The 13513-nt window shown below is 48.6% G+C and overlaps 1 protein-coding gene across 1 annotated transcript in view; it reads left to right on the forward strand.

Annotated features, from left to right (window-relative positions):
- The first annotated feature begins 3666 nt into the window (after positions 1 to 3666).
- The window catches only part of ABHD17C (abhydrolase domain containing 17C, depalmitoylase), a 56965-nt gene continuing 47118 nt past the window's right edge, over positions 3667 to 13513 (forward strand). The window contains exon 1 of the mRNA XM_060005331.1: positions 3667 to 4643. Within this exon, the coding sequence (XP_059861314.1) occupies positions 4048 to 4643 (596 nt within the window). The 5' untranslated portion in view covers positions 3667 to 4047. The remainder of the gene's footprint in view (positions 4644 to 13513) is intronic.

A 13513-nucleotide genomic window follows, 5' to 3' on the forward strand; every position in this document is an offset into this window, starting at 1 on the left:
GCTTAGCAGGATGCAGAGTTAGTCTGAGCAGCAGACCAATGAGCTTGTGGAGGGCAGGAGGGACTGTGTCTTAGCCACCTTTGCATTCTGCGCATCAGCTCAGTGACCGAATCATGGTAAGTAGCTAGTAAATACGTTTGCTGATCTAGACCCAAACTTACGTCTTTCTCTACTAAAATGTAGGAAGAGCCAAAGAGACATTCTTTAAGGTCAAAGTGAACAGCTAGTAATCCCTGACTTCTGCATTCTATAGGGCAAATTTATTCTTCCTGTGCTGCATGTTGAAGTTCTCCAACCAATATGCCAAGGCACGCTGCCACATTTGTTGTGGGTGTGAGAGGTGTGCAGATACTGAACCCCTTCTGTCTGGGGAGGCTGAGCCCCCCGGGTGGGAGGGGGCATTGTCTCAAGGGGCCACACAGACTTGACCATGACTGTGTGTGGCATGGGGTGAGAAACATTTGGGAGCTCTATTCTATGGCACAGGTAACATTTTGGTTTTAGGTGAAACTTCATGAAGTTTGAATAACTTAAAAACAGACTTCAAATACATAGTTTGAACAGTCTTTGTCAACCAGATTTTTTCTTTAGCCAAGTTTTTGAATAGTTCAAAAACATCTAAAAATGATTTTGGTGAAGACATGGTCTTTTGAAACCAGGTCTGGAAGGTTATTGAAATCAATATGGGCAATTTCACTTAAAAGAGGGTCTCAATTTAATATTCCCACAAACCTGAACCAACATACTCTCCAGGGAAATAAATGCTCTGTTTGTTTTTTTTTTAACATCTTTATTGGAGTATAATTGCTTTACAATGGTGCATTAGTTTCTGCTGTATAACAAAGTGAGTCAGCTATACGTATACATATATGCCCATATCTCCTCCCTCTTGCATCTCCCTCCCACAATAAATGCTCTTTGAATCCACCTCTGTGTAGCCTTCCAAGAGGATGAAAATAAAAACCAGGCTTTTATTTATTTATTGGTATTATACTCCATGACACTCCACAAATCCTTTAGGGATGTAAAAAAACAAATATCTGACTTTAAAATGTTCCTAACAATATTAACACTGCTATTACCAGGCCATCTGGAATATAAAGCTGGTCTCTTCCACCAGCTGCACGTTAGACACACCAACTTGGGACTCTCACTCTTTCATGAACTGCCATGCTATTCAAGTCCCATCAAAAGACAGAGGAGGAGAGCAGTATTGGAGAAAGACTGACCAAGGGGCATGTTAAACACTTTTTCATTTCAGTTCCCCAAATCCTATTTTATTCTGAATAAGACTAGGGAGTAACACACTTGGCTATCATCTTACCTTCCCACAGAAATATCACCATGGAACCAGGATTCAAAACCATTTCCTTAGCTTTTACAGGGATTTGGGGGTTTTTTTTGTTTGTTTGTTTTGTTTTGTTTTGAATGCATGGGGAAAAGTGTTCTGAATCTTCTGCCAAAACTTTAATTAAATTGTAAGGTACTTGAAAGCAGGGGCTGTCTTATCTTTATAGCTTCAGCACAAAAGTTCTAACATCCTAGGTGCTGTGAGCATGAAAAACATTACATCAGTATATGTTGAATACAAGAAACAAAGTGCCTAAACAGTAGCAAGTTATAAAGCTTTTTAGAAAGGGAAACCTAATCTCCAGAAGATAAAATTTGGTTTGGGGTGAAACATCACCAAGTGCAAATAACGTTAAAATAAGACTTCAAATATTTAGTCTGAACAGGCTTTGCCAACCAAGTTTTCTTTAGCCCAAGTTTTTGGACAGTTTCAAAAACATTTAATAACTATTAATATTTTAGTGAAGAAATAATCTTTTAAAACCAGGTCCTGAAGGTTATAGAAATCAGTAGGGGGACTTCCCTGGTGGTGCAGTGGTTAAGAATCTGCCTACCAATGCAGGGGACACGGGTTCGATCCCTGGTCTGGGAAGATCCCACATGTCGCAGAGCAACTACGCCTGCGCTCTAGAGCCCGTGAGCCACAACTACTGAGCCTGCGTGCCGCAACTACGGAAGCCTGTGCACCTAGAGCCTGTGCTCCGCAACAAGAGAAGCCACCACAATGAGAAGTCCGTGTACCGCATCGAAGAGTAGTCCCTGCTCACAACTAGAGAAAGCTCGTGTGCAGCAGTGAAGACCCAACACAGCCAAATAAAGAAAGAAAAAAGAAATCAGTATGGGTAAATTCATTTAGATGAAGGTGCTCAAAAATACACCTTCGACTGATGGCGCAGTGGTTGAGTCCGCCTGCCGATGCAGGGGACACGGGTTCGTGCCCCGGTCCAGGAAGATCCCACATGCCGCGGAGCGGCTGGGCCCGTGAGCCATGGCCGCTGAGCCTGCGCGTCCGGAGCCTGTGCTCCGCAACGGGAGAGGCCACAACAGTGAGAGGTCCGCGTACCACAAAAAAATAAATAAATAAATTTTAAAAAACACCTTCCACAAAAGCCACAACGATGTTTAAATTCTCCTGGACGTCTGTGAGTTAAAACAACAGATCCAGAGTGGTGATGCTGGCAACCTCCATGTGTTTAGCTGCCCTGCTGGCAGTCCAGGAAGGGTATCTCCTGTCAATTCCTGAAAGAGAATTTAGCTGCCAATTCAGGAGGAGAAAGGAAGGATAGAAGGCTCTGCGAAGTTGGCACCGGAGCTTACTCAGTCTCAAGGCACTGAGAGTAATATTTGGAGGGGGGAAAAAATCACGTAAAGGTGCATGCCAAGATTACAATGGATTTAAATCATTATAAAATCTTTCCTGATTAAGACCATTAAAAATCCGGGGCCCGAGAAACAAGCCTTGAGAAACTAGCACTGTAAAGGACGCCTAGCTGCTACTAGAAAATCTACTGCCCGTGGGATTAGAAATGACAACGGCCACGTGATATATTGCTAACTATACAGTGCGGCCCTGTTATAGTAGCTGACTTTTATAGATACAGGGATTTACTAAAGGCCCAGTCATGTCCCTAGGAAAGCAATACTGTGGCTACATATGCAGAAACAGCCTCCTGTAACAGGGAAATACAGCGATCGCCGCTCTATCCCACACCACCAGTACCCTTTATGGTCCTGAGACTTTGGGAAGAGGCAGTTCAGAAAGCACCATGGACCCAAAGAGTCAAGTATTTCAGGTTCATTCCAACTCTCTTCCACTCGTTAAATTTTCAATAGATTCCCAAGAACCTCCATGCATGAGAAAACTTGGATTTGAGGAAGGGAATTTCAGGGGGAGGGGAGAGAGGGGAATGGTCCGATCGGGGAGGATACCCGCGCCACTTCCACTGTCCGGCCTGGGGATCGGCCCACCTGCCCCACGTGCCTAAGCCCGGGTACCCCGCTCCTCCGGGTCCCTGCTCTCCTGTCGGCCCTGCGCTCCTGTCGGAGAGCCCCTGTCGGCCCCAGGTCGTGCTTCCCAGGGGGCTAAAGGTGCCGGCGCCCCCTCCAGGGCCCCCTCTGGGGATCTGCCCCCTTGCCCCCCACGCAGACCCCTAAGCCGCGCGCCCCATGCTCCGGGCCCCGGTCCGTCCCGGGAAGGAGGACTCGCTTCCCAGGCCAGAGCAGGTGCCCGCGCCCTCACACGCGGAGTCGGAGGAGGTGGCCGGGGAGCCCCGCCCAGATGCCGAGCCCGGCGCCAGGGCCCGGCCGGGGCGCGGGCGCTCGGTAACCCGGAAGTGGCGGCGGCGGCGGCGGTCGTGCGGGAGCGGGGGCCTGGGGGCGGTGCGCTCGAGCCGGCATGGCCGCCGCCGCCGCCCGCTTTGTGTGCAGCGCGCGGGCCCCAGACGCCCGCGCCTCGCCCGGCCCGCGGGGCCGCCGCTGACCCGCCCCGACTCTAAGCTCGGCGCCCGCCGGGCCGGCCCCGCCTCCCTCCTCCTGCACTTCCCCTCCCCCCGTCCTCCTGCCGCCGGGCGGGCGGGCAGCAGCCGTCCTCCGTGCTCTGCTCGCGCGCTCCTCGCCGCGCGCCCGCCCGCCCTCGCACCCGAGCCAGCCTGCCTGCCTGCCTGCCGTACTGGCGGCGGCGGGCTCGAGGCCGCCCCGATGCCCGAGCCAGGCCCCAGGATGAACGGCTTCTCGCTGGGCGAGCTGTGCTGGCTCTTCTGCTGCCCGCCCTGCCCGAGCCGCATCGCCGCCAAGCTGGCCTTCCTGCCGCCCGAGCCCACCTACACGGTGCTGGCGCCCGAGCAGCGCGGCCCCGGCGCCCCCGCCCCGGCCTCGGCCGCCGCCGCCGCCGCCGCCGCCACCGCCGCGGCCCAGCCGGCGCCGCAGCAGCCCGAGGAGGGCGCGGGCTCGGGGCCCGGCGCGTGCAGCCTGCACCTGAGCGAGCGCGCCGACTGGCAGTACTCGCAGCGCGAGCTGGACGCCGTCGAGGTCTTCTTCTCGCGCACGGCCCGGGACAACCGGCTCGGCTGCATGTTCGTGCGCTGCGCGCCCTCCAGCCGCTACACGCTGCTCTTCTCGCACGGCAACGCCGTGGACCTCGGCCAGATGTGCAGCTTCTACATCGGCCTCGGCTCGCGCATCAACTGCAACATCTTCTCCTACGACTACTCGGGCTACGGCGTCAGCTCGGGCAAGCCCTCCGAGAAGAACCTCTACGCCGACATCGACGCCGCGTGGCAGGCGCTACGCACCCGGTGAGCCCGGCGGCGGTCGCCAGGCCTGGCCTGCCACTGCGGGGAGGCGGGCTGCGGGTCCCCTGGGGGCCTCTGGGGCGGCCTGAGAGGAAGGGGGCCCCTCGTCCGGGGCTGTGGGCGAGCAGAGACCCCCCACCCCACCCGCCGCCCCGCGGCCGCCGTGGATTCTCTTTTCTTCTCGCTCCCTGGCTTTCTCTCACCCCCTCCAAAAACTCCGCCCGCCCTCGGGTTCCTGGAGAGTTCGGACTCGGAGGATTTTGCCTGCTTTGGCGCGCCCGGGTGCCCCCGATCCACCGGCTGGGTCTTTTGTGGTTCTGGTTACCGCAAGTGGCAACGTTGGGGTGCTTAAATACCGGGCAGAAACAGCTTGGTTCGCGTTTAGTTTGTGTGAGCTGGCAGCCAGAGGCTGGAGGTCCTCGGGCTGAAGTGACCTTGGGTAAGGCGCGCGAGTCTCATACCTCTGTTTCCTTCCTTGTAAAATCAGGGGGCGAGACGGGAGGACTTCCAAAAGACGTTCCGGTTGTAAAGTGCTCGGCGGGGCCGTGTCTGGGCATCCGTGGAGTCAGCCGCAGGGTCGGGTGGTGTGAAGTTTGCCTCCTGGTGGGGCTGAGTAGCTGGCACTGCGGGCAGGGAGTTAGCTCGTGCCTGTGGGCCTGGCATCTTCCTCAGAGCCTCAGTAAAAACCCAGGATGAGTTGGAATCTTACGTTACAGGGTTTGGGGAATCTCTTGACCTTGAGTTAGCATTCACAGGAGAACGACAAAGTATTTTATCGAGGAAGGGCCTTTTATGTGCAAGGCAGAAATTGGGGGCGTGGTTTCAGGGCTAGACCTAGTAAGACCAGCAAACAAAACTTGAGTGTTAGTCCGAGTGAGGCAGAAGTCTGGTAAGTGGGCAAGTCGTGTCACCTGTTTGTGGTCCGGTTTGGGTATCTATGATTTTGCCCCGGCCACCTGGTAGCAGGGATGGTGAAAATACCTGAGATCATGTCTCCTATGACATCCGATTGCTTCAGATGAAAGAGTCCCCAGAATAAGTTGAATTGGCACTGTTACGGCTCTTGACACGTATAGTCTTTATCTAAAATGTTTGCTCGGCTCATACAGACTGCCAGCATTAGTGATCTTTGTCTCCATACATATGCTCATAAATTACCCCGTGCCTTTCTGGGAAAATGACTTGTCCAACAGGGAAGTACTTAGGATTTAATAAGTTGCTTATTCATGTTCTCCTGAAGTCCTGAAGTTCATTTGGATGATAGCTTTTTGAAAGTGGTTTAGGCTGAGATGGTACCATAGGCAGAGACACTGAGTCAGAATCTACAAGTTAAAAAGCCACCTGTTCCAGTAAAGGGTTTCAAAAGTATGTGTGTCACACACAATCAATAGATTGCTAGAATTTGCTGTTGGTAAAGGTATTAAAAATAAGGGTTGGCATTAGATCTTTTTAAAGTGAAACATTAAAATCCTACCTTGAATAGGTTTTATGATAAAATTTCTGCAGAACACTGTTCCTGTATGTGCCTGTCTGGATTAGAATGAAATCCTTTCAGATATGCGTGTCTGGATTAGAATGAAATCCTTTCAGATGTAAGGCTAACCCTTTGCTCTGAATATGCAGGTGTGTCTGTGTTACAACATATGTGAGGCATAGTTATTTCCTGGAGACTTGTCATATTTAATTTAATTAAGGGTATTGTTTTAGGTAAGGTTAAATTTTGAATTATGTGCTGGTATAGCTTAACTTTGCCCGGGATTTATTCAACTTTATACCAGAACTCATGTCTAGATTGAGTTACTCACCTGTAAAATAGGTTAGAACTTAAAGGCTAAGTGAGAATCTTAGGATTTGAAGAAACCTTTCACATCTTCTTGTCCTGTGTTTTTCAAACTTTTTTGGATTGTGACCCCACAATAAGAAACACATTTTACATCTAGATCAAGTGCACACATACACATCTGTGTCTATATATCAGAAGCAAATGTCTCACAAAACAATATTTTTGCCTGTGGGCAATACACATGCAGACTATTTTTTTAAAAAAAATAAATATATTTATTTATTTTTGACTGTGTTGGGTCTTTGTTGCTGCGCGCGAGGTTTCTCTAGTTGCGGCGAGCGGCGGCTACTCTTCGTTGTGGTGCGTGGGCTTCTCATTGCAGGGGCTTCTCTTGTTGCGGAGTACAGGCTGTAGGCACAAGGGCTTCAGTAGTTGTGGTGTGCAGGCTCAGTAGTTGTGGCTCGCGGGCTCTAGAGCGCAGGCTCAGTAGTTGTGGTGCACGGGCTTAGTTGCTCCGCAGCATGTGGGATCTTCCCGGACCAGGGTTCGAACCCATGTCCCCTGCATTGGCAGGCAGATTCTTAACCACTGCGCCACCAGGGCAGTCCCACTATGTTCTGTTTTATTTCATATTATTTTTTTTTTAAAGAAGAAGAAAAAGAATGCTGGTTGTAAAGGACTAAGTTTATTTCCCATATCATTTATGGACACTGTCCTTGTGCACCCTCATTTGACGGAGAGCTGGGGAAGAGCAGTAGGTCTCTTGACTGCTGGTTTAGTACTCTTTCCACACCATGCAGTCCTATTCATCAGATTTCTCTAGAGGTGCATTTACATGTCTCTGTTATTCTAATAGGCTAGGAGTTACTTGACTCAGAAGCTAAGCAGTCCCTTAACCACCTCCTCTCGGCTCTCTGTAGTTTTTCTGCTCTAACCTTGCCTGGAAGATGCCCTCTTCTCTGCCCATGTACAGCTCCGTTCAGGTCATTGCCACGGCAGCAGGACCTCCCCCACCCCCCCGCCCCATGTACTCATTGTTCCGCGGCTGCCTCAGATCCCGTTTTGCACCCCCAGCCTTCATGTCTTCCTCGGGGATCTTTCTCTTTTCTGATCTCCTGATGAGAAGAGACACTCAGAACACTGCTCCGAACACTGATTGGAGAGCCCACCCTGTCCTAAATCATCTCCATCTCTACACTCAGGTGTTATTCCCCCAGGAGGGATGTAAGGTGTGTGTGTCAGTGCCGTGCATTCCCCAAAGTACCCAGCCCAGTACTTGCCCTCCCTCCTCATACTCACACCCGGCCCTTTGTATATGCCCCTTTCCTATGCCCTGAATTCTCTATCCTGTCTGGATCCTGACTGGGTTCTGGGACGCTTGGTATTCCTGTGCACCTGGTACTCAGCTCCTTTACCTGCACTTATCACACTGTGTTGCTGTGTCCTGTTGTGTGACTGCATCCCACTAAGTTGAAAGTTCCTTGAGGGCAAGGCCTCCCTGTCTTCTGTTTTCCCAACAACCGGCAAAGTGCCTTAAGATAAGAGACACTCATTAAATGTTTGTTTAATGGGTTGCACGTATGGGTGCCCCATAAACAGATGGGATAGATTCAAACTTTCCTAATTTTCTTACAAAGAGTTGCATCTATTTTACCTCTAGGGTTTGATATCCATGGGCATGACCATAGGCAAAGAAAGGGGTTACAACGTGTTGGCTTGAGGTCTGATCCACTTTGTATCTATTATATGCCCATGTTTGCAACATTGAAGTATCTGTATCGAACAGAAGAGTAACAATAACCCTTTTGTATTTCTCTTCATCCTTTCTCCATTACTATCTGTGCATGCTCCAGTGAGCTGCCCAGTCCTTGATGGAGGACTTCAAACACAGATACTACCTAGTATTTCCATGGGTAAAGGTAGCAAATTCCCTAAATGATGAGCAGTAGAGTGGGCCAGTAATCTAAAATAAGGGTTTGGGGAGGAAGTAAATTCTAAGGCAAAAAGGTGGTCATTGCTATTTGGCCAATAGATGATTATTTTAAGCATTTGAAAAATGACTGAAAAGGGTGTAGAAGAGAGGTGAGATTTGAAAGAGCCAGGGAGAGCATGGACTCAGCATGGAAGAAGTAAGTTGGTGTTTTATTAGGTTCGTACAGCTGTAGCAAAGTACCATAGACTGGGTGGCTTAAAAGCAACAAAAATTTCTCAGTTCTGGAGGCTGGAAGTCTGAGATCAGGGTGCCAGCATTGTCAGGCTCTGGTGAGAACCCTGTTTCTGGTTGCGGACTTCTCATCGTTTTCTCACACGGTGGAAGGGGCAAGGTTTATAAGGGCACTAATCCCGTTCATATGGGTTCCACCTTCATGACCTAGTCACCTTTCAAAAACCCCACCTCCTATAACATCACCCTGTGGGTTAGGTTTCAACATATGGGACATGTGCATGCATGCACGCGTGCGTGTGCACGCACACACACACAAACACAATATTCAGCCTACCTGCAGTTGGTTTTATTTATTTTATTTATTTTTAATTGATTAATTAATTTTTTGGCTGCATTGGGTCTTTGTTGCTGTGCGCGGGCTTTCTCTAATTGCGGCGAGCGGGGGCTACTCTTCGTTGCGATGCGCAGCCTTCTCATTGCGGTGGCTTCTCTTGTTGCAGTTGCAGAGCACAGGCTGTAGGCGCGCGGGCTTCAGTAGCTGTGGCACGTAGGCTTAGTACTTGTAGCTTGTGGGCTCTAGAGTAGTTGCAGTGCACAGCTTAGTAGCTTAATTGCTCTGTGGCTTGTGGGATCTTCCCATACCAGGGCTCGAACCCGTGTCCCCTGCATTGGCAGGTGGATTCTTTTTTTTTTGCGGTACGCGGGCCTCTCACTGTTATGGCCCCTCCTGTTGCGGAGCACAGGCTCCCGTCGCGCAGGCTCAGCGGCCATGGCTCACGGGCCCAGCCGCTCCGCGGCATGTGGGATCTTCCCGGACCGGGGCACGAACCCGTGTCCCCTGCATCGGCAGGCGGGCTCTCAACCTCTGCGCCACCAGGGAAGCCCGGCAGGTGGATTCTTAACCTCCGTGCCACCGGGGAAGCCCCTCGGCAGTCGGTTTTAGAACACAGAGAGACAGTTGAGAATCTAAACATGGTGGAGGCCTTGAAGGTTAGGGCATGTTTTACATTTGAGTTACTAATACACTTTATAAGCATGTTGTGACTCTGAGCAATTGAGGGAATGAATTGGAATCACTTAGAAATATTTGTAGAAAGGACACTGTGAAAATCAACGTAGCCTTATTGGAGGGTAGTGTTGTCATTTGAGCTGGTGTGATTAATTTGTGCAGTAAAGGCTGCCCGTTGGTTAAGGTGGGATTAAGTAGGCGGATTAAGCCTCCTCAGCACACATCCTTCAGGGGTCTTCTCGGATGTGAGCTGATTTAGGCTGCAGAATTGGGACCTGTGATTCAAGAGGGAGTGAATCAAGCTGATTTGAAGGTGTAAACCCAAACAAGCAAATAACCCAGAGGATGAGGTGTAAGTTAGACAGAATTTTGGCTGGAACATTTTGATCTAGAGAAACAGGAGAGTAGAGGCATTTATGATTCAATATGTTATTAGTGTTTCCCATCACCATTCACAGAAGTGGTTTTGTGCAATGACTGTGGACGAGAGAGGCATTTGGTAACACTGGCAGAGAAATTGACCTCATCAGAGAAAGCAAATGCAGAGAGAGGAAGGTAAATAAGAACTTTCAGGGAATTCCTTGGCGGTCTCTTGGTTAGGACTCTGCGCTTTCATTGCCAGGACCAGGGTTTGATCCCTGATCAGGGAACTAAGATGTAAGATCCCGCAAGCCGAGAGGCTGGGGTTAAAAAAAGAACTTTAAATGCCTAGGTACAAAAGGCAAGTTACTTACTATTTCTTTCACTCATTCATTCTTTCAGCTAATAAACCATTAACCGTTGAACACACATATATCGATACTGTGATCGTACCAGACACTAAGGTTTGCTTGAGTATCGTTAATCTCAAACGCTGTCTTTTTTGTGTGAAAGGATGGACTAAATTTTAGAGGCATTTTGAATATGTAGCCGTGTGTTGCTCTTTTATAACTTTTGCATCTGTGATTCACAGGATCCGTAATTGGAAAATCCCTAAGTCATGGGAAGGCTGTCGTGGGTATCCTCAGGTAGTGAGGGCCTTGAAAAGCACCTTCTTCTGTTGGTTGTGAATGTTGTTTACAGTTATGACTCAGGATGGATTTCTCCTGGGAGCAGCAAAACAGTTACTACTTTCCCGAGAGTGTGGAATTTAATGACCTAACTTCTTTATTCTCAGTTTTCTCAGAGGGAATTAATTCCACGGTGCCATTAAAGGAAGAATGCTCATGATTTCTTCCCGAGTTTGACTGATTAGCGACAAGGAAAACAGAATGTGTTATAAATAGTGTGTTATGTGAATGCACAGTGATCTTTCTAGAATGGAAATAGAATATCAGCGTGCGGTTCAAGGCAGTCAGTGTGAAAATATCCCATTAGGAAGAACGCAACTCCTAAGAAGAGACCTTTTGAAACTGACATTGGTGACGTGTGTTTTGGGGGTTCACTTAGAGCCTCTTCTTTAATGTCCCCACCGCCCTTCTCCAGTGCCCTCGGGCTGTACCTGGTTCTTCAGGCTGCCCTCGCCATGCCATCAGGCAGGATTTCTTCCTCTAGCACAACAGAATCTGCGCTGTCACCCCTATCCCACCAAAGCTTACTTTCCCATGGTTCTGTTTTTTGAGGGGCCTTCCTTTCCTCTAGTAACCCAGATGCCAAAGATCTGACAAGCCTTTCCATGTTTCTGCGTTAATGGTCAATAACTCCTTAATGGGTTTTCTCTTCCTGTTTTTATTTAGGGCAATCTTGGAGGCTCAGTTTTCTAAAATTCAGTCTGAAAACTCTACTAGTGCAATGGCATATTGCACTAGTGGAAGAGCCCACTCTTTTTTTTTTTTTTTTTTTTAATTTTCTGAAGAAGTCTTTAGAAATGATACTGTCGTGAGGTCACTTAGATCAAACCCTTAAGTTCACTCCCGACCTTCTGCTACTGCTTTCACTTCCCTGCCTCTCTCCAAATTTAGTAACTACTGTACCCATATTAATAACCCCGCATAAGACTCCAGAGTCTGGCTTCAGGAATTTTACTGTTCATCGTGGCAGCAGATTTACCTTCTCTATTGGATTTTGCTTACGCTAGTGTTGGAGGCCATAAATCTGCTCCATTTTAAGAAGCTTCATGTACATAGAGAATGGACTTGAGGACACGGGGAGGGGGAAGGGGAAGCTGGGATGAAGTGAGAGAGGGGCATTGACATATACGCACTACCAAATGTAAAACTGATAGCTAGTGGGAAGCAGCCGCATAGCACAGGGAGATCAGCCCGGTGCTTTGTGACCGCCTGGAGGGGTGGGATAGGGAGGGTGGGAGGGAGACGCAAGAGGAGGGGATATGGGGATATATGTATACGTATAGCTGATTCATTTTGTGATACAGCAGAAACTTAACACACCATTGTAAAGCAATTCTACTCCAATAGAGATGTTAAAAAAAAAAAAAAAGAAGAAGCTTCAGGTACAAGAATCCAAAGTGTCAACACAGATACACTTAGGAGATCGTGAATTGGATATCAGAATGATTTTTTTTTCAGGATTGCTTTAAATAATAAGTTTGCTGATTTGTAAAAGACTTAATTTGCGAAAATTAGATGTACACAAAACTTTTTGAACTAGGGAACTTAGTTCTAATTCCAGCAGTCCCTCTAATCCATGATGTCACTCATGCAGGGAGACGCTCCACACTTCTGGGCTTTACATTCCATTGTTTTAAAAGCAAGGGATTCAACTACAGTAAGTCCGCTACATACGAACCCTCAAGTTGCGAGCTTTCAAAGATGCGAATGTGCATCTGGTTCTGGCAAGGAACCAGAACCTGTGCCATCCACGTCAGGTGTGAGTGACGTTGCAGCTCGCCCTCCGTCTCCTGTTGCTGACGATCCTTCAGCTCTAGCATCTCCCACCTCCTCTCCCTCCTCCAGTCAGTAACTCTTCTTGCCTGTTCACTCGATTCCAGCCCCTGGATGCCAGCTGTCGTACTGTGCTACTGTACTTTTCAAGGTACCGTACTGTTAAGAGTCAAAATGTTTTCTTTATTTTTTGTGTTTCTTTTATGTATTATTTGTGTGAAAAGTATTATAAACCTATTCCAGTGCAGTACTATAGAGCCGACTGTGTTAGTTGGGGACCTAGGCTAAATTTTTTGGACTTATGAACAAGTTGGACTTGTTTCGAACATGCTCTCGGACCGGAACTGGTTCATATGTAGGGACTTACTGTACATGGCTTCTGAGGTGCCTTCTTTAAGTAAGGCTGTGTTTCATGATTTTCAGAGGAAGTACCTCGTGGTTTTGAATTTGCTTTCCCTGACTACACGGAGAAACTTGGTGGATTCAAGTCTCTACAGTGGATCTCAACCCTGGCTGCCCTTCAGCAGTTCCAGGTAGATTTTATCTTAGAGAGAGAGAGAGAGAGAGAGAGAGAGAGAGAGAGAGAGAGAGAGAAGGAGAGAGAGAGAGAGAGAGAGAGAGAGAGAGTGTGTGTGTGTGTGTGTGTGTGTGTGTGTGTGTGTATCTGTGTGTGTACATATATGTAAGTGAGCATGTATTCAGTCACGTGTGTGTGCTTCTGTGCGTGCACGTGTGCAGCCAGGGTTGAGATGCGCTCACTTAGAAACTTCAGTTAAAGATTGGCCACAATTACAATTGGTTAACACTTGAAGAAAAGAGTATATGCTAGGGAAGATTTTTTTATACGCGTATATAGATGGTTTTAGTTGAAGGTCTTTGGTGGCCAGGAACCCGTTAGCGTGGACCAAGATGGGGAGTAGTTGTTGAGAGGACACAGCCATGTTCATACTTGCAAGATTCCTGAGCCTCCCGGGGACTGAAGCTGGGGACTCGAAAGCCGTCTTGGCCCTTGGCCCTCACGCTCTCAGCTTCCTCTGTGTGAGCTGGTGCCACCCAGCTCCTTCTCTCTGCATGCCTGGTCCATTGCTCTTT

This window comes from Delphinus delphis, chromosome 2 (assembly GCF_949987515.2).
Source record: "Delphinus delphis chromosome 2, mDelDel1.2, whole genome shotgun sequence".
NCBI lineage: Eukaryota > Metazoa > Chordata > Mammalia > Artiodactyla > Delphinidae > Delphinus > Delphinus delphis.